Consider the following 22,890-nt stretch of genomic DNA (forward strand, 5'->3'; position numbering starts at 1 on the left):
GTGAAAAGATGAGTCCCGTGGGCAATAGCAAGCTTGTCCTTGATTCCTTTCAGTGTAGCAGAAGCTGTGGTCCAGCACGACACATAAAACTCTTGAGATTAGTGATGACCCTACAAGCTACAAGTGGTGAAGAGATCCTAGATATGTCCCACAGTTCTCTCCAGTGTCCTCCACCATAGGTAATTTAGATCGACAATATATATATATATACACACACACATGAGCATCAGAGGGCATATATGTTATCTCGTGATAGCTAGGAACAAAATATATATATATATATATATCATAGAAAGAGATATAAATAGTGAATAGCGTGTCTTATGTAAAAGTTTTGCAAGCTTTCTCGGCTCGTGATCGCTTAAGCTCGTATAATTTGCATTGTATAATTGTATGTTCTTTTCTTTTATTTATCCAAGCAATAGAAGATAAAATTATCCTATTTTCTAATCTTCCTCCGTTTCTCTTCTCTCAAATCTCCCCCCCATCATAAAATAGTGTCAATCTCCACTTAGCATAGAAGCTAGTTCTGATCTCCGTTCCGTTCCGTCCCGTCCCGTTCCGTTCCGTTCGCACTCACCGACTCATCGGCGTTCCTACCGTAGTTATGATGAATAATATCTTATCATACAAGAATGGCATACGCACGTACGATACAGTAGCTTCAAAATACTGCTCCCCATCACTCATTCACGCTCACCCTTTAGTTCTTTGTGCATAAAAATTCCATTAAACCTTTGTATAATATCTAGCGGTGGCAACTGTGTGTCACATATGGAGAGAGAGAAAGAGAGCCCATTTGTCGGAACTTTGCCCTATATCTTTCTCTCTCTCCCTCTCACTCTCTCCCCCCATTCTCCGATCCATCTCCTTTCCCCCCACCCCCCACCCCCTTCTCTTCTCTCCTTCTACTCTCTCCTTTTTTTTTTTTTTTCTTTCTCAAATCCAAAAACAACAGATCCGAGGTTATAGAGCATCACAAGTCAATCAAAGCATCAAATCAGGGCATCAAATCAGATCCTCACGTCAAGGAGACCCCCAAAAAATAAGAATTTCCTCAGAGAGATCCATCTCCCTCTCTTGGTTGGTCCATCAAATCAAATCAAATCATATCAAAATATAATCACCATGTCATCTTCGTCGGCCTCCTTTTCCTTGGACCACCTCTCCCCACCCCTCTCCGAGCAACTCTGCTACGTCCACTGCAACTTCTGCGACACCGTCCTCGCGGTAACCTCACCGTCCCCCAGAATTGATTTCTTCTGGCGCTTTCCCGGTTTGGGCTAATCTTAGATTTCTTCTATATTTGGATTTTTTTTTTGTAAACTTTTGCAGGTGAGTGTTCCATGTAGCAGCCTGTTCAAGACGGTGACAGTAAGGTGCGGTCACTGCACCAACCTCCTCTCGGTCAACATGAGAGGATTGCTACTTTCTGGAGCTAACCAACTCCACTTTGGCCATTCCTTGCTTGCTTCTTCTCATCACACCCTCTTGGTATGCATTATTTTGTGATCTTTTTCTTCTTTTCTGTTATTGGGATTCTTCTATTGATGGGCTATGGTTAGAACGAGGTATCATACCAACCACCGAGCTTGTTAATGGATCAAACCAATTTGAGCAACCTTAGCAGCAACTCCGCAATGGCGCCGGCAAAAGGAGCCGGGGAAGAGCTCACTCAGACCCCAGTTGTTAACAGACGTGAGACACTCTTAAATCTTCCAGTGAATTTCTTCTATATTTATTTTTTTCTTCTTCTCTTTTTGGGTAAACAGTTGCACCATTATCTTGTCATGAGAATAATCCAGAGAAATAGATGAATAAATTGAAGAGAGTGGCATACACCTGCAAGTGCTTTACATACAAGCATTGGTAGTTGTTTCTTGCATTAACTCCAATACCACTGCTCTTCCAACTGTCCCTCTTCAGTCTCTTGCTGTAGCAATAGTTAGCTCTTCCGCCCTTCCATTCTAATCTCCCTGCCCAAACAGTCCTCCCACTATACTATCCCATGTTCAATTAATTATTCATACACATACACAAAAAACTGAAAAAGATTTTTTATTTTTATTTTTTATGATCATGCTAAGTTATACATTTTGTGCTACTGTTGCGCAGCGCCGGAGAAGCGGCAGAGAGTTCCATCGGCCTACAACCGATTCATCAAGTGAGTAGATTCACAAAACCTTCAATTTTAGGGGGGGTGTCTAAAAGAAACAGAAAGAAGGAGATTTTTGTTTTCTTTCTTTGTTGTCGAAGTCAATGAGTAAAGAAAGCTTTGGTCATGGCAGGGACGAAATCCAACGCATCAAGGCTGGCAATCCCGACATCACCCACAGAGAGGCCTTCAGCGCAGCTGCCAAGAACGTAAACCCTCTCCCCTCTCTCTCTCTCTCTCTCACACACACACTAAAAACTCAAACTTCTAGGGTTTACATTAGCTATTTTTAGGGTTTTCCAAGTTATTTTACCTTCGAGTTTAAAATCTTTTTTTGTTTTTTTTTTCCAGTGGGCCCACTTCCCGCACATCCATTTCGGACTCATGCCCGATCAAGGCCTGAAGAAGAGCAGCGTCCGGCCTCAGGTAAACTCTATCTAAAAATACTCTTTTATATTTGCTGTTTCTATTTTCTTGCAAATATTTGATGGTTTTATTTTCTTGTGGGGTTTTCTTTGCTTTTAGGAAGGGAAGGACGTTCTAATGAAGGACGGGCTCTACGCCGCCGCAGCGGCGGCGGCGGCTAATATGGGGGTTGCTCCGTTCTAGGGTTTCCCTTTAAGGGTTTCCTCTCTACTTAGCTTTAGTATATGGTTCTAGGGTTTTAATCTTTCTTTTCTTTTCCCTTTTCTCCTTTTCTTTCGCTACTTGATGGCTTCTGTGTCGAGTAAAGGGAGGCCATGGATATGTAGAAAGGTTGGTATGCTGCCTTTTCCTTTCAAGCCCATGTTTACTTATGGACAGCATCTATTTGAATGTATGGGGTTCCTCTTATTTTCTTCTCCAAGCTTTTTTTGTCTCTCAGTTGATCTGAAACAATTAAGTAGCCTTACAACCATCATTTGATCTTATGTTAGTATAATGCCTTAGCTGCATCAACTTTCTCAGAAGTCGCTTCGTATTTTACAGGAGGAAGCAGAAGGAATTACATATACTTTTATTGGATTATTTTTCTATACTTCTTTGTTGTCAGCATAGCGAGATTTTTCATAGTACCTCCATTGGAATTTAACAGAAACTTCTTGATGGACATTGCATGCAATGAGAACTTGGACTAGAGAGCACCATTAGGATTGTACTGTTTACAACTTTTTTAATTTCAATTGAAATAATTGCTTAATTAGTCTATTAAGGAAATCATGATTTATGCAGTTAAAAAATATTATATATCTTTTAGAGATAATTCCACTCTGACTTTCAAACTATCATCGTTTTTCACCTACACTCTTTGAACTTTTACCAAAACACCTCTTGAACTAAGAAGTTTTTTGGGTTTAAAAGTCTGTATAGTAATTTCTTTTCTTAGTCCAAAGAATATGTATGATAGGATGTATGTAGATAATAAAAAACTTTAGGGAGTGTATGTGAAAATCTAAGTATAATTATCTCTAACATTTTTATCTAGGATATATCTGAAGAAAGGGGCACAATTCTAGCACTCTATCCCAAAAAATTATTGAAGTAATCTCTATAAGATGCTTAACGTACATCAAGTAAAAACAAGAAGTCAGAAAACTATGAGCTGTGTAGAGACTACTCTTCCAATTTATTTTCTGAGCCGCGACTGTTTAAGAGAATCTTCGTGTTATTCGATCAATCAAACCTTGGAGTTGTCAGGTGTTTGATATTCTCAGTACTGCTTCATTCTTCCGCCTTTGTTTCTTTGTCTCCCTCTTCAGACGAGGTGGATCAATCAATTCTTTCAACCGAAAGCATAGCCGTCGTAAAAAGATCGAGATGAACTACACTTCTTTGTCAAAAACTAGTTATGACATGACATGTTGAGAGTGAAATTTTAGATTCTTCTATAAGCATAGAACTGCTTACGCATGGAGGTATAATAGTAACTAAAACACTAGTGCCATGGTCAAGAAAATGGTTAGCTTCAAATTGAAATTCTGAAGAACCACTTGAGAGTGTCGTCCAATTAATCAAAAACACAAGTTAAGCCTAAGAAAAGAAAATTGCATCAGTTCATGAACAACATTGTACGTCCAACCCTTCTAAAAGATGGAGCATTTGAAGAAATTTTTTGGAGGAATAAGGGCAATAAGTATATATATATATATATATATATATAACACTCATTGAAGAAAGAGAAGGTGGCAGATACTTGTTCCACTCTTTGTAAAACACAACCAAAGAAAATGCCTAAGGCAAAGTTGTAATGTATAAAAGAATTAATATGAGACTCATGAATTGGACTTGTTCTTTTTATAACCTGAGTTAATTAGAGAAAGTGTTAGGCAGCTACCTAAAAATTGTGATCAAGAATAAGTGAGATATGCGCCAATGAAGACTCTTCCTCATGTGGGGAATAAATATATATACTTCGTCTCATTCATGAACGACAACACTCTTAGGAGGTAGGACATGGGTACATAGTACTTTAAAGTCTACTTAGGAGGATAATATAACTCCCAATCATGGAGTTTTGGGTACCATGAAGCCTTACATTTATCTTCAGAGCAGAAGATTAAGCAGAGTACGTACTCTAATTTATCTTAGAACTGGATTACGGAATGTTGAGGATTGCGACAATGACACACTAATTGCAATGGACGACAAAGAGGAAGAAAGGAGGCGACAAGGTCACAAAGCCGGATATATCTGTCCACATGTTTCTGGACGATTTGAATCGCCTTCCCCTTTTTGAGTGAGAATGATTTGTCCGAGCGAGCATTCATGCAGTGGCTGTTGACACAGTGACAAGTATGGGAGATGATGGGCCATGGCATGAAATAATGAAGCAGCTGCCATTGAGGGCTTTCTGATTCAAAGCTAGCTAGCCATATGGTATGTGGGGACTAAAGCTACATGCTTCATTAGGTTACATGGAAAAACGATCTGGTCTCCTGAGAAAAGCCCCTAAGTGATGCTGATAGCCTGCCATCCGACGTACTATAGCCAAATGAAAGTTAAATTCAACGGGAGTTGGCTGCATTTAAGTAAGCCTTACATGAAGATTAAATGTCACAAACGACACTGAAACTTATTATTAAATCATGCAATAATAAACTATTTCATTTTTCTTCTTTATGACAACATACTGGTAGGAAAATGTCAAGAAGAAGAAGGTGGGAGAATGGAAACAAGATGGAAGATGGGTGACGGAATGCATGTCTTGTCAAAGCAAAGGTGTGATGTGATGCTTCTCTGGAGAATACGGATAAGAAATGCAAATATTATAATAGCGTCCATCATACACACACACACACACACATATATATATATATATGCATGTCTTTCATATAAAGCAGCTAGCCAGCAGGGTGAACAGTGAACTGTTACGTGCCACGAATTGCTTGTCGCCATAATATAATCGCTGGCCCATCGACACGGGCTATCTTCTTATATATTCCCAAAATCTCGATTCCTTTCCAAAATCTAAATTAAATGGGCATCAAGTAGTGGCTGATGTTGATGTTGATGTTGATGTTGAAGTTGAAGTGGCGTGGGTTGGATGTGCTGAGATTAACTATGACTGGGTTCGGGACCTTCGGTTTGAGTATAAGTCAAGTCAATTTGGATCGATCTATTTTGGTTTGGTCTGGTCTGGTCTCGTGATTTTTGAAAAACAATTAAATTCGGCCCAGATCCTAGCCCAAGCCCAATACACTGACATACTTCCAGCCCAGTGCTCAACTAATTCTTCATCATTTTACTATTAAACTTAACTGTTGGCTAACTTTCACGGTAGTTATGTGAAAAATAAATGTTTTAAGGAATATCTATACGAATACATTTTGAAGGTTATACATATAAATATTAATTTTAGAGGAGTGAAGATTTTTTTTTTAGAAGAGTATACATATCAAAAAAGAGAACCATTCCCTTATCTCAACAGTAACTAAACTGCTATTATAACTTCATAGATTCTCTGCCACATTACTTCAATAACTTGGGAGAAGTTTGAAGAACTATATGCACATTTGACCTCCCTGTTTTTTTGGTACTACTTTCTTGAAAGGTTGGCATTGAAATAAAGAGTTTCCGAAGGGTATGCGAATAAATTTCAAACAATCCTCTATCAATTAGAAAAAGTAAAGAACAAAGTAGCTCAAAGCGTAAGAAGGCATGCTCTAATTTCCTCAAAATTATTAGGAAACGACAAGCAAGACAAGGATCTACCAGCACTACACCAAGGCCAAAGTTGACAACCCAATCACACGATCTTGCTACTTACTGCAAGATTAGAATCTTTGACAGATAAATTAATGAACAAGCAAAGGACAAACCTACTCCACTCACATGCATGCTGCAATAAATATACTAGATTGTATGAAAATGCCAGCAATTCCAAACTGTGGCTAAACAACTACTCATGAATCATGATAGCATACGTTAGAGGAAGATATTAATAGTCCCTAATAAAATTTTAACGTACGAAGTAGGGTTATAAGTACTTAACCACTGTATTAAAATATGCAATAAGTATGGTTATTCTAATTCCTACTCGATGATCATAATTCATACCCCACTAAGCTCAAGCAACTGGAAAAACTTACCTTCTCAAATAAATGATAGATAATAGAAAATATAAATTACATAGGGCTTGATGAGGTTTGAACTCTCTATGATATCATATTAAAAGATCTTGATTGTGCTGCAATTGTAGTCCCATGATCATGCTAAGCTTTCTTGGAAAGGTTAAGCGAGACATCTGTAATAGGCTGAAGGTTTTCCTACGGCCTCTGAGTTAATTTCTGATACATACATAAGCACAGTGACATTAGAAATTTACAGAAAATAAAATTGATAGGTATGTCTAGGTGTGATCACTTGGCTAGTAGGCTTCCCCAAAATAATGCAGAAAAAGAATACAGAGAAAGTATGGTCTACATATGGTTCCAATCCCATATAATTCAATTTATAAAAGAATTTTTCTTAGACTGAAAGCAATCCTGTTCTGCCCAAAGAACACCATGATCAAGTAGAACCAGGTTTTGAAAGAATCAGAAAGCAACTTACTGAAATTTAATTCATCACTAAAGGAAATCTTATCCGAAGCTATAGCTAAAAGTCAAGAAGCTTCAAAGCAAGCAAAGATAAATACCTGAATTTTATTACACTTATGTAATATCTAAAGTAATTGATACAATCTTGAAGCCCTTTACATGACCAGAAGACAACTATGTATTTCTTTCATTGAACTCTATACTCCTTCAAGTTATTGATACAAGCCTGATGCCCTCCATACTATCTTACTACAGCAGAAGGCAACTTGAATCTTCCCATGTACAATGTTGACTACTTTGGTAATGAAACTATACTGCCTGCTTGAAATCTAGGTACACCCTACATTGAATCGTTGTCCTTCCAACCCGAAACCCCGGAACCACAGTAAAGCCGACCTTCGGCCGCGCAGCTTGCCCACTCTCCGAGCTCAAAGGGGAAGCCTTATGGATGATGTCCTCCATGAAAACTATCGAGAATCCAGTCCCCTGACCAACCTGAAAGATTTCGACCACCGGATCGTATGCCCATGCCAATCTGTGAAGCGTCCATATTGAGCTAGCCATGGCGATAAATGACTCGTAAAGAGGGCTCGACGGCCTCAACGAACCCCATAAAGATTCCCCGCGTTCTGAATTGCAGAAGAGGGACGACTCTAAGCCTGGATGAATGAGTTGCTGATACTTTTGCTTGCAGAATTTTGCAAATTTACAACTTGGCTGGGAATTTATTAGCTCAAAAGGGTCTGCTGCGGAATGTTCGATGAATTGCCTCAAAGAAACATATCTCCTTTCCCTTGCATCAATTTCATCCCCCTCAATTCCAAAGCCATAAGAATTGAATCCTCCAAACATCCCCAAGCAGATGCTCGACAGAATGGCATACCGGCAATGGCCGGGCTTGGCATAATTCACACCCGGGTAGATCGACTCCGCAGCCAAGCCCAAATCCCACCCGCCCCTCTTCATCAATTCCACCAAGCCCTTCGCAAACCGGTGCGTGATCCGGCAAACGTCCCTGAGAACAGAATCAAAGACCCCAACTGAGAGAAGCGTCTCGACGACGTTCTCGTCGGAAGAAGGCGGCGGCACGCAGGCGATGTCGAGCCTTGCCGCAAGCTTCGCATTGCCCTCCTCGGCTTCTCTGAGCCTTTCCCTCAGCTCGGCGGCCTCGGCGTCCTTCTTGTCGATGTCGGCCTGGAGGCGGTTGATGACGGAATCGAAGGTGCGAAGCAGGCTCTGGTTCTCCCTCACCTGGGCCTCCAAGTAAGAGGAGAGAGGTGGATCTGGAGCAGAATTAGGGTTAGGGTTTTGGAAATGGGAGTAGAAGCGCTTGAGATCGGAGAGGCGGCGTAGGTGGGCCACGGCGACGGCGTCGGCGGAGCGGATGGCGTCGGGGAGGAAGGGGGAGTGAGCGGTCTGGAGGTGGAGGTAGGCGGCGTGGAAGGAGGAGAGCGTGGCAAAGAGGGTGGAGACTAGAGTCTGGGGGTCGAGCTCAGTAGATTTGGGGTTAGGGATCACGGGCTGGTTTGGATCGGGCTTGAGGACGACGACGCGCTGGTCGGTAATGACGGCCTCGGGGTTGGGGTCCAGATCGCGGACGGCTCTGAACGTCTCCAGGTCATCCTCGTCTTCCTCCTCCTCGGCGAAGAATTCGATGGTCTTGGTCTTGAACGCTAACGCAAATTTCTGAAGCATCTCAGCTTTCTTCTTTCAAAGCTTCGTTTTGGGAGTGGAGACGACCCGAAAGAGTAGAGAAGAGGAGAGGAGAGAAAAAGAAGTACGTTGGTCGATGGGCAAAGTGGGGAATATGGGGAAGACTCAAAGAGGAAGCTTTGCCCGATGAGCTGTGGATGTCCCTGTTTGCTTCTTTGCCATCTCGGTCTAATGCTTTATTAGAATATTTTAACCTAATGGTTTCCTCTCTTTCTTTCTTTTTTTCTCTGTCACGCCGAATGAAGGCATGAGCAGGTAATTGAGTAGAGATACGCACTCTTTAATATTGAATAATTAGTAATGATCACCTTTATGTGAGGAGCTAAGATGGAAATGACTTTGGAGTTGGGACTCTATCGCCTATCGGGTGTTGGAGATTTACTTCTCTTTCATAAGATGAGAGAGCATTGCTTTTATGACTCAAATCGTGGTATTGAATATAGGTGCACATCTGCAAATAGGGAATATTTTGCAAGTTGGCAGATATTTTCTGGTTTGGATATCAAAGAATAGATGTAGGGGATAAATTAGTAAGTCCACTTTATGAGTGAAAAAGGTAGTTCTTAAAATATACCATATTACGATCATAATAAAAGGTTATATTTATACACCCTTAAGCAAAAAATAGTGGGAAATAACAGCCTACGATACATGATTGAGCCAGTCTGTTATTAAGGTTCTGTCTAACAGGAGCCAAAGATTGACTTTTTGATCACCAGCAACAAGCTTAGACAATGTCAGTACAGAAGTTGTTAAAGGAAACAAATGTATTATTGCAGAACAAGATGGCACTAGTTGGATTACTAGGCGAAACAGTGAAGTAATAAAAGGAGCATTCTTAGCTTCCAGCTAAGACTTGCACAGGAAAATCCACCTCTTCAGTGGCATGGGATATGCCTACTACTACAGCTAATGTTCTTATTCAAATATGTTCAAGCTTTCTGAAATAGGACAAAATGATTCACAAAAACAGATAACGGATGCTACTTCATCACATTACTCAGAATTAGAAGCACAATCTCTTAAAAAGGAAAAGAAAACTTCTTGGCCAATCAATAAATTAGTGGCACAACATTACAGACCTTGTCCAAGGACCAGATGGAATAAATAGTAATAACAACCATCATGAACTTGGCAGATAAATAATTAATCTTCAAGAACACTGACAGAAACCATATTGAAGGAATCCAGGGAACTCGCTAACAGTTATAGGACACTCATATAGACAAGAAAGATTTCTAGTCTAAGATTGCATTAATGTGACTCAACCAAGTCATCTAACTTAGAGAACTGAAACTACTGAAATCTTTACGTCAATTTGTGAAGTGCAACCAAGAGCAGCATCAAGATAATCAATTGCCCTCTCACATAGGTAATTGCAGAAGCTGATGAAGCTTTATGGTGTGGAGTTTGCTCTCTGAAAATATAAATCAAAAGAACAAATATCAGTAAGCAAGCATAACATAAATACATGAAGATCTGTACAAAGAATTAGTAGTTTGGAAACATACTTTTGATACTTCTGGAGGAGACCACAATGGAGCGCATTATCTGGCATCGGCATTTCTGTCTTGTTAGTATCTTCAGGATTGACAACTCTTACATAGACTTCCTGGCCAAGATACCAAGTATCAAGATTTTCAGCACGCACATTCCAGATTCCCACATTGTCCAATGAAACCAAGATGGCAGTCCATGCTCCAGGGAAGACCTACATCATGCAACATGTAAGTAGGACCAATGAGAAGTTGTCTTTTGCCATATTCTAGACTTCTAGTTTATATTCTATAGTACTAGAAAAAAAAATCGTTAATCCAGCAAAAAAGAGAACTGCACTACTGAACTTTGTCTAAGAGAGTGAGTAGTCTTTTGACAATTCACAAGCTTGAGTATCTTTGATATTCTGTGAATAACATGATTGAAAATTACAATCATAGAATCATGAATGACAAAAAGTCCTTTCTAATGAATATTTCTTAGGAGGAATGTAATAATGGCCCTAGCTATGTGTATTGGAATGGCCTTAGTATGTCTATATACACTGAATTTAGGGGTTGCTATTACTGCTTTTTCTTGAAATGTGTCTCTACTCTCACCCACATAGCATCAAGTCTACCAGCCACTACCTTTTAGAAGAAACATGATGCTCGAGCACCATCTGCAGTCTCCTTGCCTATTATATCTTTATTTTTAGGGCTTTGTATAAAAATAGAACTATCAAATAAGCATTCGCAGTTTTTACACTTTCTAACAGATTGAATATAGATGGGAGGAGCATTAGGGTAGCTACCTGAACAGTGCTACGTGCTACACCATCCCCTTTGTTATATGTTCCTCTACTATCCTCTGTCCACTCACCATAGTCCATCCTGTATTAAATGGACAGACATGTACCAGCATGACAAAGGAAACAGGCATTCAGGAGACAATACAAAAAGGGAAACAGAGTTTCATACCCAACGACGAAAAATGCATATCCATCCATATGGTAACTCTGAACGTTGGTATCATTGTTCTGAAATATAATTTCCATGAACCCCCTGTATGTACCGTCTATTACAGATCTTCCAAATTTTGGTGCACCCTTGAGTGGCCTTGTTGGGAAATCAAGTGTATAGACTCCCTTGAGATTATAGAGATCAGCTAGCCTCAGGGGCGTTTCAGGAGGAGAGTATGAAATACCGTTTAGAGTAGCTCGACGTTTTCCTTTAATAACCACTGGTGGCACATTTTTCAATAAATATGCCTGAGTGACGTTGATGGAAGAATATCTAAAAGATCCTTGAGGATTAGGGCGTGCTGCACCGGCACTCAGATTCCACCTGATTGATTACAAAGAGTCTTCTCAGTATTCAATATGATAAGAAGCCATGCATATTGCATAATAGACAATTTGACTATCCAAATTATAGATATCTTCCTGATGGTGCAACTTATATCAACAATTAAACCTTTTGAGCAATGACTAGGCATCTTTCTGATTAAAATTAACAACAATAGGTAAGCTTTGTGGGTAGAATCCAGAAACATCAAGTTTCAGTAGAAACACAATTCTTTTAGGCACTTCAGAAGAAACAAGAATACATATTTCTTCATGAAAACAAACCTTATAGATCTTGCTTGATTCATTGAGAAAGTCTTGTCATAAAAATCTTGAGGAGGATCTGGAAGAGGGCCAGATGCTTTTCCTTGTGAATTTGAGTAGTGCAGGACTGCAACACCAGTGACTCTTTTCCACAGAGACTCATTCACAATCCTCGCACTAGCCACAATATAGTAGTCACTACTGGCATTTTGATCCATAGTAACCAAAAACGAGTATGATTGCCCAACATGAATATCCAGGTTGGTGTAGTTTTGCTGCACAGTGTACGAGCCTTCTGTCTCTACAAGAAGCATGTTATGATTCTGGATTCTGAAGTTCAGACTGGTGGATATGCCCACATTGTGCACCCGAATGCGATACATTTTGCCTGCTCAATGGCCAAATATCATTACATAGAGATCCTAGAAATAACTAATAAGATATCACAAGATCCTGATCTTCAGCCTAAATTTGCTAATACAACCGGTCCCCAGGACCATATTCTTACAATGTTTTTCTTTCTTATGCCCATGTTCCGTTACTATTACTGCAAGATGAAATTTGCTATCACTACAACTTCAATTACTATTACTGCATGACAAAATTCAAGATCAGGCAGTAGATAAATAGTAACATCTTATCTCCTTTTTGGTACACCTAAGCTCATTAAGCCTATCTAGTAAAATCATAACCCAGAGGATTTTGTCTAAGTCTTAACAAATGAAGAAAGTCTTACCAAAGATGTGAATCAGCTATACCAGTTATTCCGTAAACCATGTGTCATAAAATATGGACATCCTGTCTGATAAGTTCCACAATGCAGTAAATACCAAGTGGCACAAATTGCAGCACTATAACTTGGTTCATTTAAGCTTACTAATACTGAGGAAAGCATTAGCAAAGGGCAAATTTTTAACTAAGTTTCTTCTTAACCATGGAAAATGTACAATCCAATACTTAACCATGTGAAAAGCTATGCGTAGATGATTATCTCGTATCAGCAGTAACAAAAGAGTAATTACCAGGGTGAACATTGATAGTCTCATACTCAATACCAGCAGGAACAAGTGTAGTATTGTATCTGTATGGCCCTTTCCCATTTATCAGAACACCATCCGGCATCCCAAGATCTTTCCCATCCTCGAGTTCCTTCCTCAGGTCCTAGACAAACCAACACTAATTATAGTTCTCCTCAAAACCGCACATTGCTCTCCACTTAACCAAATGCACTAACCTTGTGGTTCTTGTTATACCAATCCCCAATGAAAATAGTAATATCCCCGTCAGGCTTCCCGAATGGCACTGGGATAACGTCCCGGTTATTGACGATAATTCCACCGTATCCACCTGCCGCTCGCTGGAAGTTGATAGGCGGGAAGTAGAAGAAGCTCCCAATCTGATCCTTAACCTGGAATTGGTAAGTCCAGTTCCAACCCGAGGGGATAGGGCAATTCGTCCCCAAAACCCCATCTTCCCAACAATTCTTGCGGTGTTGTATCCCATTCCTATCACCAAGATTAAGATCAAGATCAAGATCCTAAATAAGCAATGCACAATGGATATCACGCTCTTGCAACTAATTTAGCTCTAGATTTTAAGACAATACCATGTGATGAGCAAAGGCTCGTCCAGATCGTTGAGCACGTTTACCACTACGTTCCAGTTGGTGGTGATGTTTAATATCGGACCCGGGAATTGGCCGTTGATTCCTATCACCTGCCATGAATGGGGAAGAAGGGTGTAGAATATTACTAAACGACAGGGGGTAAAATGTATATTTCCTCCTCCTTTCTCTAAGGACCTAAAAGCAAGTAGGTAAAAGATAGTTGAAGAACAAAATAAGGAGAAAAGAAAGGAAGTGGTAAAAGGATTGTGACCTGTTGTTTGACTCCGAGCGGGGCGGCGGTGATGTAGGAGACATCCCAGTCGAAGTAAGCGAAGGGGTCGCCGGCCAAGCTTGGGCCCACCAGGGCCAAGAATACCACCAACGGAACCAAGAACGATGCCGTCATTGTGCTGCGAATAAGCTCTAGCTTGAGTCCGAGATAGTCGAAGGGAAGAGGAATGAGTAGGTTAAATATTCGCCTTTGGGTGTTTGCAGCTTCACATTACTAGACGGAGCTAGCAAAGGAGAAGGAGAAGAAAGGGGAGAGGAGATCAGAAAGGATTGGAATGCAATAAAAGAGAGCTATAGTTGTTGTTACTTGCTAGTAGTAAGCAGTACAAAAAAAAGGGCTCACAGATTGGCTGGCTGGTTGTCTGGCCTGACGCTTTCTTTTTTTCTTTTTCCGTACCAGCCAGAGCGCGCTCCAGAATTCAAAAACCATTTCCATTTGCTCTCTTTGCTTTCGCTTTGAGGAATAAATTTTCGAATAAGTAGATTTTTGTTTCTTCCTATACAACTAATTTTTGTGAACTACGCTTATTTTTCCAAATGTTTCAAGGTCAGAATTTTTACGAATATATTGAACCTGAATATGCATGGAGCGAATGATACACTTAAATTTTTTATAAATTTGAAAATATACTTAATATTCATCTTTGGTATGGTTTTGGACATGATAATCCAAGGCATTAAGCACTTCTAATTGCTTCAGACCTTCCATATGTACCTGTCTCTTCAATCAAGTCGTTCGACAGTAGTTAGTTCGGAGCACCCACGTGACCCATCTGAAGCATCGAGTCGCGATGTTAGGTTCGAGAGCGTTAAATAATTTGCTTCTATACTTCTTGTGCGGGTGCAGCAGTGCTTCCCTAACAGGTGAGTTCAATAGTAATCTCCACCCAGGCGAAGGAAGGTTTATTCCCCGTTACCAGCTCAAACCTGATGAAATGTTTGAATCAATATAATTGAGATACTCGAAGACGGTGGTCGTCCTTAACTCCTAATTACGAGGGATCCCAAAAACTATTCTAATTTTAAACTAGTCGAGCAGATAGCTTTCTTGCTGTCCTCTATGCAAGTGGAGGCTATTAGTTTGTAGTGTTTTTAACTGTATGCCAGCGAATCGCCAGTGAGCGCATTAATTGGTGGGGACCGGATAAGATCAGCTGTGCAACCCCGCAATCCAGTTCTCACCAGCGCCCACGTAGGAGGAAATGATTCGTTCGATTGATGTGTCGTGTTCGGGGCAACAGCGCATGGATGCCAAATGGTCAGAGGGGCATGTGGAGCGTCCACGGTAGTTGGGCCCCGCAATGTAAACACTGTGGCCCACTAGGAGTGGTTTGGGCCACTCTGGGTTGAGGTTTGGGATTTAGATCCGCTATGCGTTTGCTTACCCGCATTCGAATTTGCATGTTATCGGATCCGCATTGGATACATTTTCACCCGTAAACCCCGCAATGTAAACACGCCGTCTCCTTTCCCCTCTTTGCTTCTCCCGCCTCACTCTCTCCTCCCTAATGCAGAGCTCCTCCTCTATTCGACTTATTCCCCCACTTCCACTTATAAGCGGGATATCTTGTCATCCTATCTCCCGCTGCACTTACGGTCGCCTTTCAAGTAAGACGTTGATCCCCTTTATAAGTTTTAGGATTTCGCTTTCTTAGGGTTACCAATTAATTATTGTATTAATATTTAAAAGGTTTCGTATCAAATCCCTCTCATCATACACAGTTTTATAGCTGCTGAATAATGGCTATGATCTAGGTTCTGCAATCCTAACTCATTAGAAGTGTGTTAAGATGCGATACTATGGCTGGAAATGATGGCAGGGAATAATGCAAACAATAATTATTTGTGCATTGTTCCTTTGATGTAAATAATCTTATGAGAGTTTAAGCAGTGAATCCTGCGGGCGATTTAGAAGATCTAAACATGTTGGAAAGTTATGTCTCCTTATCTTTACATGATTTCCTCAGATTCATTGCAATTTATTCTAAGAAGTTGATTTTAGTGGGGGGAGCATTACTTGGCCAAAAAAAATTGTTAGATGCTTAATAACAGATTGAAGAGCAATATTTCATTACGGAAGTAACATTAGTAATAAAATTTACCTGAATTAAGAGGTGGAGAATTTATGTCTTCATTTAGAAAAGGAGGAAGGAGTGAAGCCTATAACAGAGATAAATGCAGACAAGGGAGGTGCACAAGAACACAAATCTGGATTTAACTAATTTGCCAAGCTAATAACTTACAATGGTATAACAATCTTTTCCAATCAACATACCTCTGATCAATTAAGAGAAATTTAAAAGGTTACCGCTTTGCAGCGTCCCCAAGGATCCATTCGTCCAAGAGTTCAGAAGGTCTCCTTCTAAGTCCTTGATCAGGCACCAACCAAAGACGATAATCACAAATCAAAGTTACCAGAGAAGTGTTCCTTTTACCAAATACCTAGAACTTTTTTTTTCTTCGTGAAGCTTTATTAAGGAAGCTATCTTGTAATCATGCTATAGCCACATATCTATGTTTTTAACAACGATGGCTGTGCCACGGGTACAGATCGTGTTGACCACCGGCACGGCACGAAACGACACGTGCCGCGGCACTTGCCTGCCGTGCCGTAAGATAATGAGAGAAAGAGGTAAGGGATACTCACATTTGTCTTTGCAGTAGCCATCGCTCGCCAATTGCTGCTCGTCGTCGCCATCACTCGTCGATCGCTGCCCACCGCTCGCCGTCATCGTTGCTTCGTCGGGATCCGGATATGGACCTACAACTTAAGTTTAACCTCTCTCTCTCTCTCTCTCTCTCGGTCGAGCTAGGGCACCCGACAAAGCTACGGCGAACGGCGGGCGGCGACGAGGTCGATGGTGAACGGCGATGCTATTAGGAGGGGTGCCGTGCGGCACCCTCGTGCCACGTGCCGGCACGCCGCCGGCATGGCCATCTATGGTTTTTAAGCTTTCCCCTGAAAAGACCATCTGGTGTTACAAGGCTTTGATCAAAATGGAAATTGTAACACTGCATTGTATATGATGGTATTTAGTTAACAAGATTTATTGCTAAATAAATTAATAAATTACTGTATTGTTTGAAAAACAGACATATGGTGCACTTGATTTGACATAACTTTTGGTTTATTTTGCTTTATCCAGACCAGAAGAAGTCATTTTGTTTTATATTCTCTTTACTGAAGATATTTGATTCCAACTTCTGCTTTACAGTTGGAGTGTATAGAGACTGAGGAAGAAAGCTAAAGAGTAAAGAAATCTGATTCTCTAACAACTAAAACAAGGCCATGTTGTCAATAAATTAGATTACATTTTTTTTAATTATCTACAACTACATTTTCAAATGTTTGGGAACAAGATGGCAATAAGTTACGAAAGCCAAAAACATATGCAACCAACACTGTTTTCTTTTGCTTCAAATTCTATGTCTGGAGAAAAGAGTATAGGAAAACAAAATTGGTGGTTCAATAGCTACTTGCTATGCCTATCTGATGATTAACAATGCAGATTCACTTGCATATTGATGTTAAGAATATAGGAGTTATAATTTTCTCTAATTGCTTGCATTCATCAGAGGAAATGTAACTAAATGGAAAACTTCAAGGTAATAGCATTATTACCATGATATACTTGGTGTTATCCTTGTCAGACATTATGGGACTCAAAAGAAGAAGAAACCACATGCTGTTTGTCAATCCAAACTGAAAAGATGCGTGTGATCTTAACTTGATCTGGGTTTCCCTCATCTTTGCAGTTCTGACTAAGCTTAGGACAGTCATTGATACTCAAGAACTGAAGTGTGTTGGGCAGGCTTGGTAGCACTGAAAGCGACTGGCAGCCTGAGATCTCCAATCTTACGAGTGATGTAAGGTTCTCCAGCTCCGGAAGGTATGTAATATTCATGCAGTCCTGAATATTCAAGTCTTCCAATGCTTTGAGGAGCTGTATTCCCGTTGGCAAACCACAAATGCGAGGGCAGTGGCTAATAGAAAGGTATGTCAGACCACAAGGTAGGCAATCATCAGGCAGTGATAACAGTTGATAGAAGTGACTGATTTCCAGGTGTTGTATGGAAGTATGAATCCTTGACAATCCGGAGGGCATCTTTCTTGTTGGCAAGCAGCTAAGTTTCAGGGAGAAGAGAGAAGCAAGACAAGGCCATGAATCCCAAATCCACTCGCTCTCCACCTTTACTTCTAAATGTTTGAGTGACTCAAACTTCCGAAGACCAATGAACAAGGGCGATCCTTCGATTGTTAGCTTGGTCAGGGAAGTAAGATTGTGCCTCAGTTGCCTCAGGTCAACGCAATCCTTGAAGACAAGTTCATGAAGAGAAGGCATTGAACAATTATCATCATCTCCATGCCATGCCTGTAAGTTTGGCATGTTCTCAAAATGTAGCTTCTCTAGAGATGGAAATCTAATCAACTCAGTGCCGCAAAATGAACAATCTACACTCTCCACGTGATCCATTCTGCTTATGTAGAGATTTCTGAGATGTGGCAACCCACCGAGCGGTGGGAGACTCTCGCACTTACAGCTGGAGATGCGCAATGTTACTAGATTAGAGAAGGCTGCATCCCCTATCCAAGTTGGAAATGCAGAAGCACCATATCCATTTATACTAAGTTCTTTGAGGTTGGTATGAGGTCGAAGACATGCTAGAACTTCATGCTGGACAGATGTGCCGTGTGATTTTGGTCCAACTTCAAGAGAACTGCTCCACAATAAATCCATCCTCTGGATGAACCGCTTTCCAGTTAAATTTGCCTTTGCAGCTTCTTCTACATTTTTAACAAGATGCAGGTTTGAAATAAGAAGCTCCCCATGGATGTTGTTTAATTCCTTCAACTCACTTATACCGCTTCCAGACCTTGTACCTATGACAAATCTTGACAATGTCTGTAGATCAGTCAACAGCCCTATTTCCTGCGGCATAGGCTTCAAAGTATAAACTGCTGGTGATAAGCCGGGTCCTACTACCATTGACTGGTCATCTAGATGCAAATCAAGATGTCGTAGCTTTCGAAGGTTCTTCATATCCTTTGGCAGCTCTTCAAGATAATAGCAATTCCGGAGACCCAGCGTTTGAAGATTGTAAAGGCAACTGACCTTGTCAGGCAGACATCTAATTTTTGTGTCCCGAAGCTGGAGGCACCGAAGATGCTTGAGATCACCAATTGATTCAGGTAACATAGTAAGGCCAAAATTACTCAAGTCTAGAATACGGAGGCTTCCCAAGTTCTTTGCAAGATTGTCTGGAACCCTCAGTTGACAGTTTAAAGAGCCACCAACAAGTAGAAGTGTATACAAGCCCTTGCATCTGTAGGCTCTATCAAATTTAATCTGACCAGATGAGTTTTCTAGTCCCGAATCATCATGGGCAAGCTTCCAAAAATTAAGTGTTAAATGCCTAGTATTTTCAGGGAGATCATTTGTACTGCCATGCTCCAAAATACAACATTCTTGTTCTGAGACTTTTCTGGCAACCTCATGCATTGTCTCGTACACACTGTATCTTTGTTGGCTCCTGCTACAGTCTGACTGCGGAGACTGGATGAATGACCGCAGTAGTAGCGAGTCAAAGTAGTTGGCTCCTGTATCCTCGATCCGTTCCCCTTCAATAGGCTGAATGAAGCCTTGCGCCATCCAGAATTGAACTATGAGTTCCTTCTCAAACTGGAAACCTTTTGGAACTAAGGAGAAGTAGGCAAAGCATGGCTTAAGATGAAAGGGTAGTCTTTCATAGCTCAATTTGATAGCATCCATGACATCACTTTTCCTACCCAAGATTCCTGACATCTCACTCTGCAGAATAGTTTTCCACTTATTTGGGTTGCTCTCCCAGTGCAGCCTATGTCCTATACTGATTGCTAGCAAAGGTAATCCCTGGCACTTCTTCACAATTTCGCCCCTTATCATATATAAATCAGAAGATGCTTGTTGATTTGTGCCTTCCACTTTTTCGCAAAACAAAGACCAACAGGCATCATCTGATAAACTCTGCAAACGGTAGGGATGTGAGTTACCTACTGTGCGTGCTACCAATTCACTCCTTGTTGTAACTAAAATCTTGCTTCCTTTTGCACCATAGAGTAAGGGACGGCTGAGCCACTCCCACTCCTCTGGGCTTTCATTCCAAAGATCGTCTAATACGAGCAGGTATCTACTCCCGTGGAGTTTCTTCTGGAGGTGTTCTTCTAGAACATTCAGGTTGATAAGATCAAGCAGTGAATGATCTCCTGATTCAATGATTGACTTGATGATTCTTCTTCGATCGAATTCATGAGACACATGAACCCACAATCTTGTCTCAAAATGCTTTAACACAGTTTCATCACGGAAGACTAGTTGTGCGATGGTAGTCTTCCCCACACCAGGCTCCCCAAGTATAGGAATCACCGGGATGCTGTTCTCTGGGCCTTCATTTGATGACACCAACATGCTTACAATCTTCTTCTTGTCTTCTTCTCTACCAAAAACTGATCTTGGATTTAGTGAGGTGCTGGAGTGAAGAAGCTTATGATGACTGCTGCCCTCCCCGTGCTGCCTCGGAGCATCCTGGACCCTTAAACCAAAGGTATCCCGCCTCTTTGCAATAATATCCATTCTTATTTTTATTTCTTTTACTTTGTTCGCAATCTCATGATGAAATATTACTCGCTTCGGATTAGCTATGGCCAAGGAGGAATTACGTAACCGTGGAAATGAAATCAGCTTTCGGCGTTGGGCTTCTGTGGCGTACTCATCCAGTACGTCCATTGCATCATAAGCAAAGTCCCTCAGCTCGTCAAGCCATTGTTTCACTGCTTCGTCATGCTGCCTTTCTTCCGCATCCCTGAGAACAGCTTTGATCATGAAGACAGTGTTCATGAGATCTTTCAACTCCTTCTGAAGCCCAAGATGCAACCTCAGCTCCTCCTTTAGCAGACTCACTATATTCTCAAACAAGACCTGTAGAAAAGCTGAAAGTGCCTCATCCCCCATGATGAGAGAGAGGGAGGGGAGAGGGAGAGGGAATGGAAGAAGATCGACGAGTGGACAATTTGGGGCTCACAAGCAGAAGAGAGCAAGCTTCAAGGGTAGCAGACTTGAGGGTTGCCTCTCACAGCTAATTGAAGTCAGTCAAGGCGTCTGCAAAAGGCATGTGGTGGATAAGTGTCCATGCTAAAAGCAATATGCCAGCTTGCAATCTGTATTTTTATTCAGGTCATCCTATCATATTCAAAGCGGTAACATCGTCCTCCAATCTACAATGACTTTTCAAATGAATCTTTTTTCCAGTTCCACTGTATGCAGCAAGGTTCCAATTTCACTGCGTTCCAATCTATATCTTTTCATCTTTGGATAAATCCATCTGAAGGCTGCCAAGTTTCCATCTCGTCATCTTTCTGAGAAGACCCACTTGCTTATGTATTTACTTGTAAAAAGTTCTTTTAAGCTCTTATTTAAACGTCCAAATGTCGCTACTCAAGTCCAAAGTAAATGCTATTTAATCTCACAGCCGTGACTTTCTCAAACCATAGAGTTGGTCTTTTTAGAATAGTCAAACAGATCCTATTGCTTTCCTTTGCATGCTTTAGAATAGCCTTTCGAGATAATTCTATCCACTTAAATTACGATTTCCGGCTACAAATTCGTTATGTAACAACGATTCTTGAACTTGAAAATCTCTACTCGAACCAAAACTAATAGATCTAGTAACTGGAGCCTGGAGATGGGCTTGGGCTGGAGTTTGCCCATTACGGTATCATGATCTCTTTAACAAAACTAATGCCTATTAAAGTTCTCTTCCCTACCTGCGTGTGCATGTTACTTGCTGTTTGAGATGGCTTCCGTGGCTTGTTAGTTTACTCTCTACTTGTCTTTAAGAACTCATTTTGCGCAGCACTTACGATGGTCTTAAGAAAAAATTAAGACGGTAAACAACGGGTGCTGCAGAGTTGAAAATAAATCATTGGAGTACGTTAAAATAAGGGAGGCCATTTTTCTATTCGAAACTCCTGAGTATTTGTTGGAAAACTTGGCAACTCAGTAACCCATAAAACTATGAGCAAATCTCGGCTAAACTAATTCAGATGCACGACAAAACACATTGATCATATATATTTAATGCTCTTATTAAGTTTAAAAAATATATATATAGAGGGTCACAAAATTCGAGATTAAAGTGTTGAACGCATTGATGTATATATCTAATGATGTGTTTGAATCGATCTATATTGGTTAGCTCAACATGGCTCTCAAATACTTAACTACTGTGCTTAAAATGTAAAACCTTTCTTTAATTTTCAAGATCGTAATAAAATATCAACTAGGTTTTCCTAACTTTTTTTTTTTTTAAATTCTTAATAATGCCTAAAAATCGCAACTGGTAACAAGTAATAATATGTAATAATGCTACTGATGCCAATTATAAAGTAAATGTAAACTACAATTACATCCTCCTAAGGAAATCAACGGTAGTTTAACGGATAAACTATGATTTAATGTCCACTGCGCATTTACTTATCCAGATTTGACTTTGTATTTTATGAAATTGTTAAATTTATCCCTCTTGTCTACCTCATCGGATGAGGTTATCACTGATATAATATAGCTTTCTATTTATAAATAAGGTAGAAGTTACCTAGTTTTATCATCACAACTTTAAATTAATGTAAAATAAAAATATTTCTAATAGATATATTCGGATTTTTTTATTATAAGAATATATGTATCTAGTATAAAATTTTTTTTAAAAAAAAGTGAATTTAATTTCAAAGAGTATTGCTTTGCTATTAATAAAAGAGCATTTATGCCAAATAGTCCTCTCCCACCTCGGGCTGGTCCTCCTGTGGCGTGAGCTCCTCTAATCAACTCCCCCCCCCCAAACACACCTTCTCTTATCTGCATCGCCATAAGAATAAAGCGGGGTATTCTGTCCTCCTCTCGCTGCCTGCTCTTAGGATCGCTTTTCGAGTAAGATGTTGATTCAACGTATAATCTTTAGGAATTCACTTTATTAGGTTTATCGAGTG

At 40.4% G+C, this 22,890-nt stretch overlaps 4 protein-coding genes across 4 annotated transcripts; 1 reads left to right on the forward strand and 3 right to left on the reverse strand.

Moving 5' to 3' along the window:
- The first annotated feature begins 889 nt into the window (after positions 1–889).
- LOC140767105 (protein YABBY 4-like) lies at positions 890–3,028 on the forward strand. Its single transcript, XM_073106889.1, has 7 exons — positions 890–1,230; positions 1,336–1,494; positions 1,566–1,698; positions 2,116–2,164; positions 2,289–2,364; positions 2,507–2,581; positions 2,681–3,028. The coding sequence occupies exons 1-7, from the start codon at positions 1,129–1,131 to the stop codon at positions 2,762–2,764; spliced, it is 678 nt and encodes a 225-aa protein (XP_072962990.1). The 5' UTR covers positions 890–1,128; the 3' UTR covers positions 2,765–3,028.
- Positions 3,029–7,260: 4,232 nt separating this feature from the next.
- Positions 7,261–9,122, reverse strand: LOC140767104 (protein GRAVITROPIC IN THE LIGHT 1). Its single transcript, XM_073106888.1, has one exon. The coding sequence runs from the start codon at positions 8,866–8,868 to the stop codon at positions 7,483–7,485; it is 1,386 nt and encodes a 461-aa protein (XP_072962989.1). The 5' UTR covers positions 8,869–9,122; the 3' UTR covers positions 7,261–7,482.
- A 730-nt stretch (positions 9,123–9,852) lies between these two features.
- On the reverse strand, positions 9,853–14,156 carry LOC140767102 (monocopper oxidase-like protein SKU5). Its single transcript, XM_073106887.1, has 9 exons — positions 13,849–14,156; positions 13,578–13,687; positions 13,206–13,476; positions 12,994–13,132; positions 11,993–12,359; positions 11,343–11,708; positions 11,177–11,255; positions 10,398–10,597; positions 9,853–10,303 (listed from the first exon to the last, which is right to left on the reverse strand). The coding sequence occupies exons 1-9, from the start codon at positions 13,981–13,983 to the stop codon at positions 10,195–10,197; spliced, it is 1,776 nt and encodes a 591-aa protein (XP_072962988.1). The 5' UTR covers positions 13,984–14,156; the 3' UTR covers positions 9,853–10,194.
- Positions 14,157–16,036: 1,880 nt separating this feature from the next.
- On the reverse strand, positions 16,037–21,376 carry LOC140766448 (putative disease resistance protein RGA4). The gene is made up of 2 exons (XM_073105793.1): positions 17,491–21,376; positions 16,037–16,827 (listed from the first exon to the last, which is right to left on the reverse strand). Exon 1 carries the CDS (start codon positions 20,855–20,857, stop codon positions 17,516–17,518), a length of 3,342 nt encoding a protein of 1,113 aa, XP_072961894.1. The 5' UTR covers positions 20,858–21,376; the 3' UTR covers positions 16,037–16,827; positions 17,491–17,515.
- Positions 21,377–22,890: the final 1,514 nt, after the last annotated feature.

This window comes from Typha angustifolia, chromosome 9 (genome assembly GCF_048772165.1).
Source record: "Typha angustifolia cultivar Huaian chromosome 9, ASM4877216v1, whole genome shotgun sequence".
Taxonomy (NCBI): domain Eukaryota; kingdom Viridiplantae; phylum Streptophyta; class Magnoliopsida; order Poales; family Typhaceae; genus Typha; species Typha angustifolia.

Coding starts and splice junctions, on each gene's coding strand:
- LOC140767105 (XM_073106889.1), top strand. CDS start 1,129: ATGTCATCTTCGTCGGCCTCCTTTTCCTTGGACCACCTCTCCCCACCC. Junction 2,365..2,506: donor TCAGCGCAGCTGCCAAGAAC/GTAAACCCTCTC, acceptor TTTTTTTTCCAG/TGGGCCCACTTCCCGCACAT. Junction 2,582..2,680: donor AGAGCAGCGTCCGGCCTCAG/GTAAACTCTATC, acceptor CTTTGCTTTTAG/GAAGGGAAGGACGTTCTAAT.
- LOC140767104 (XM_073106888.1), bottom strand. CDS start 8,868: ATGCTTCAGAAATTTGCGTTAGCGTTCAAGACCAAGACCATCGAATTC.
- LOC140767102 (XM_073106887.1), bottom strand. CDS start 13,983: ATGACGGCATCGTTCTTGGTTCCGTTGGTGGTATTCTTGGCCCTGGTG. Junction 13,688..13,848: donor CGCTCGGAGTCAAACAACAG/GTCACAATCCTT, acceptor CATTCATGGCAG/GTGATAGGAATCAACGGCCA. Junction 11,256..11,342: donor TATGCATTTTTCGTCGTTGG/GTATGAAACTCT, acceptor CATTTAATACAG/GATGGACTATGGTGAGTGGA.
- LOC140766448 (XM_073105793.1), bottom strand. CDS start 20,857: ATGGGGGATGAGGCACTTTCAGCTTTTCTACAGGTCTTGTTTGAGAAT.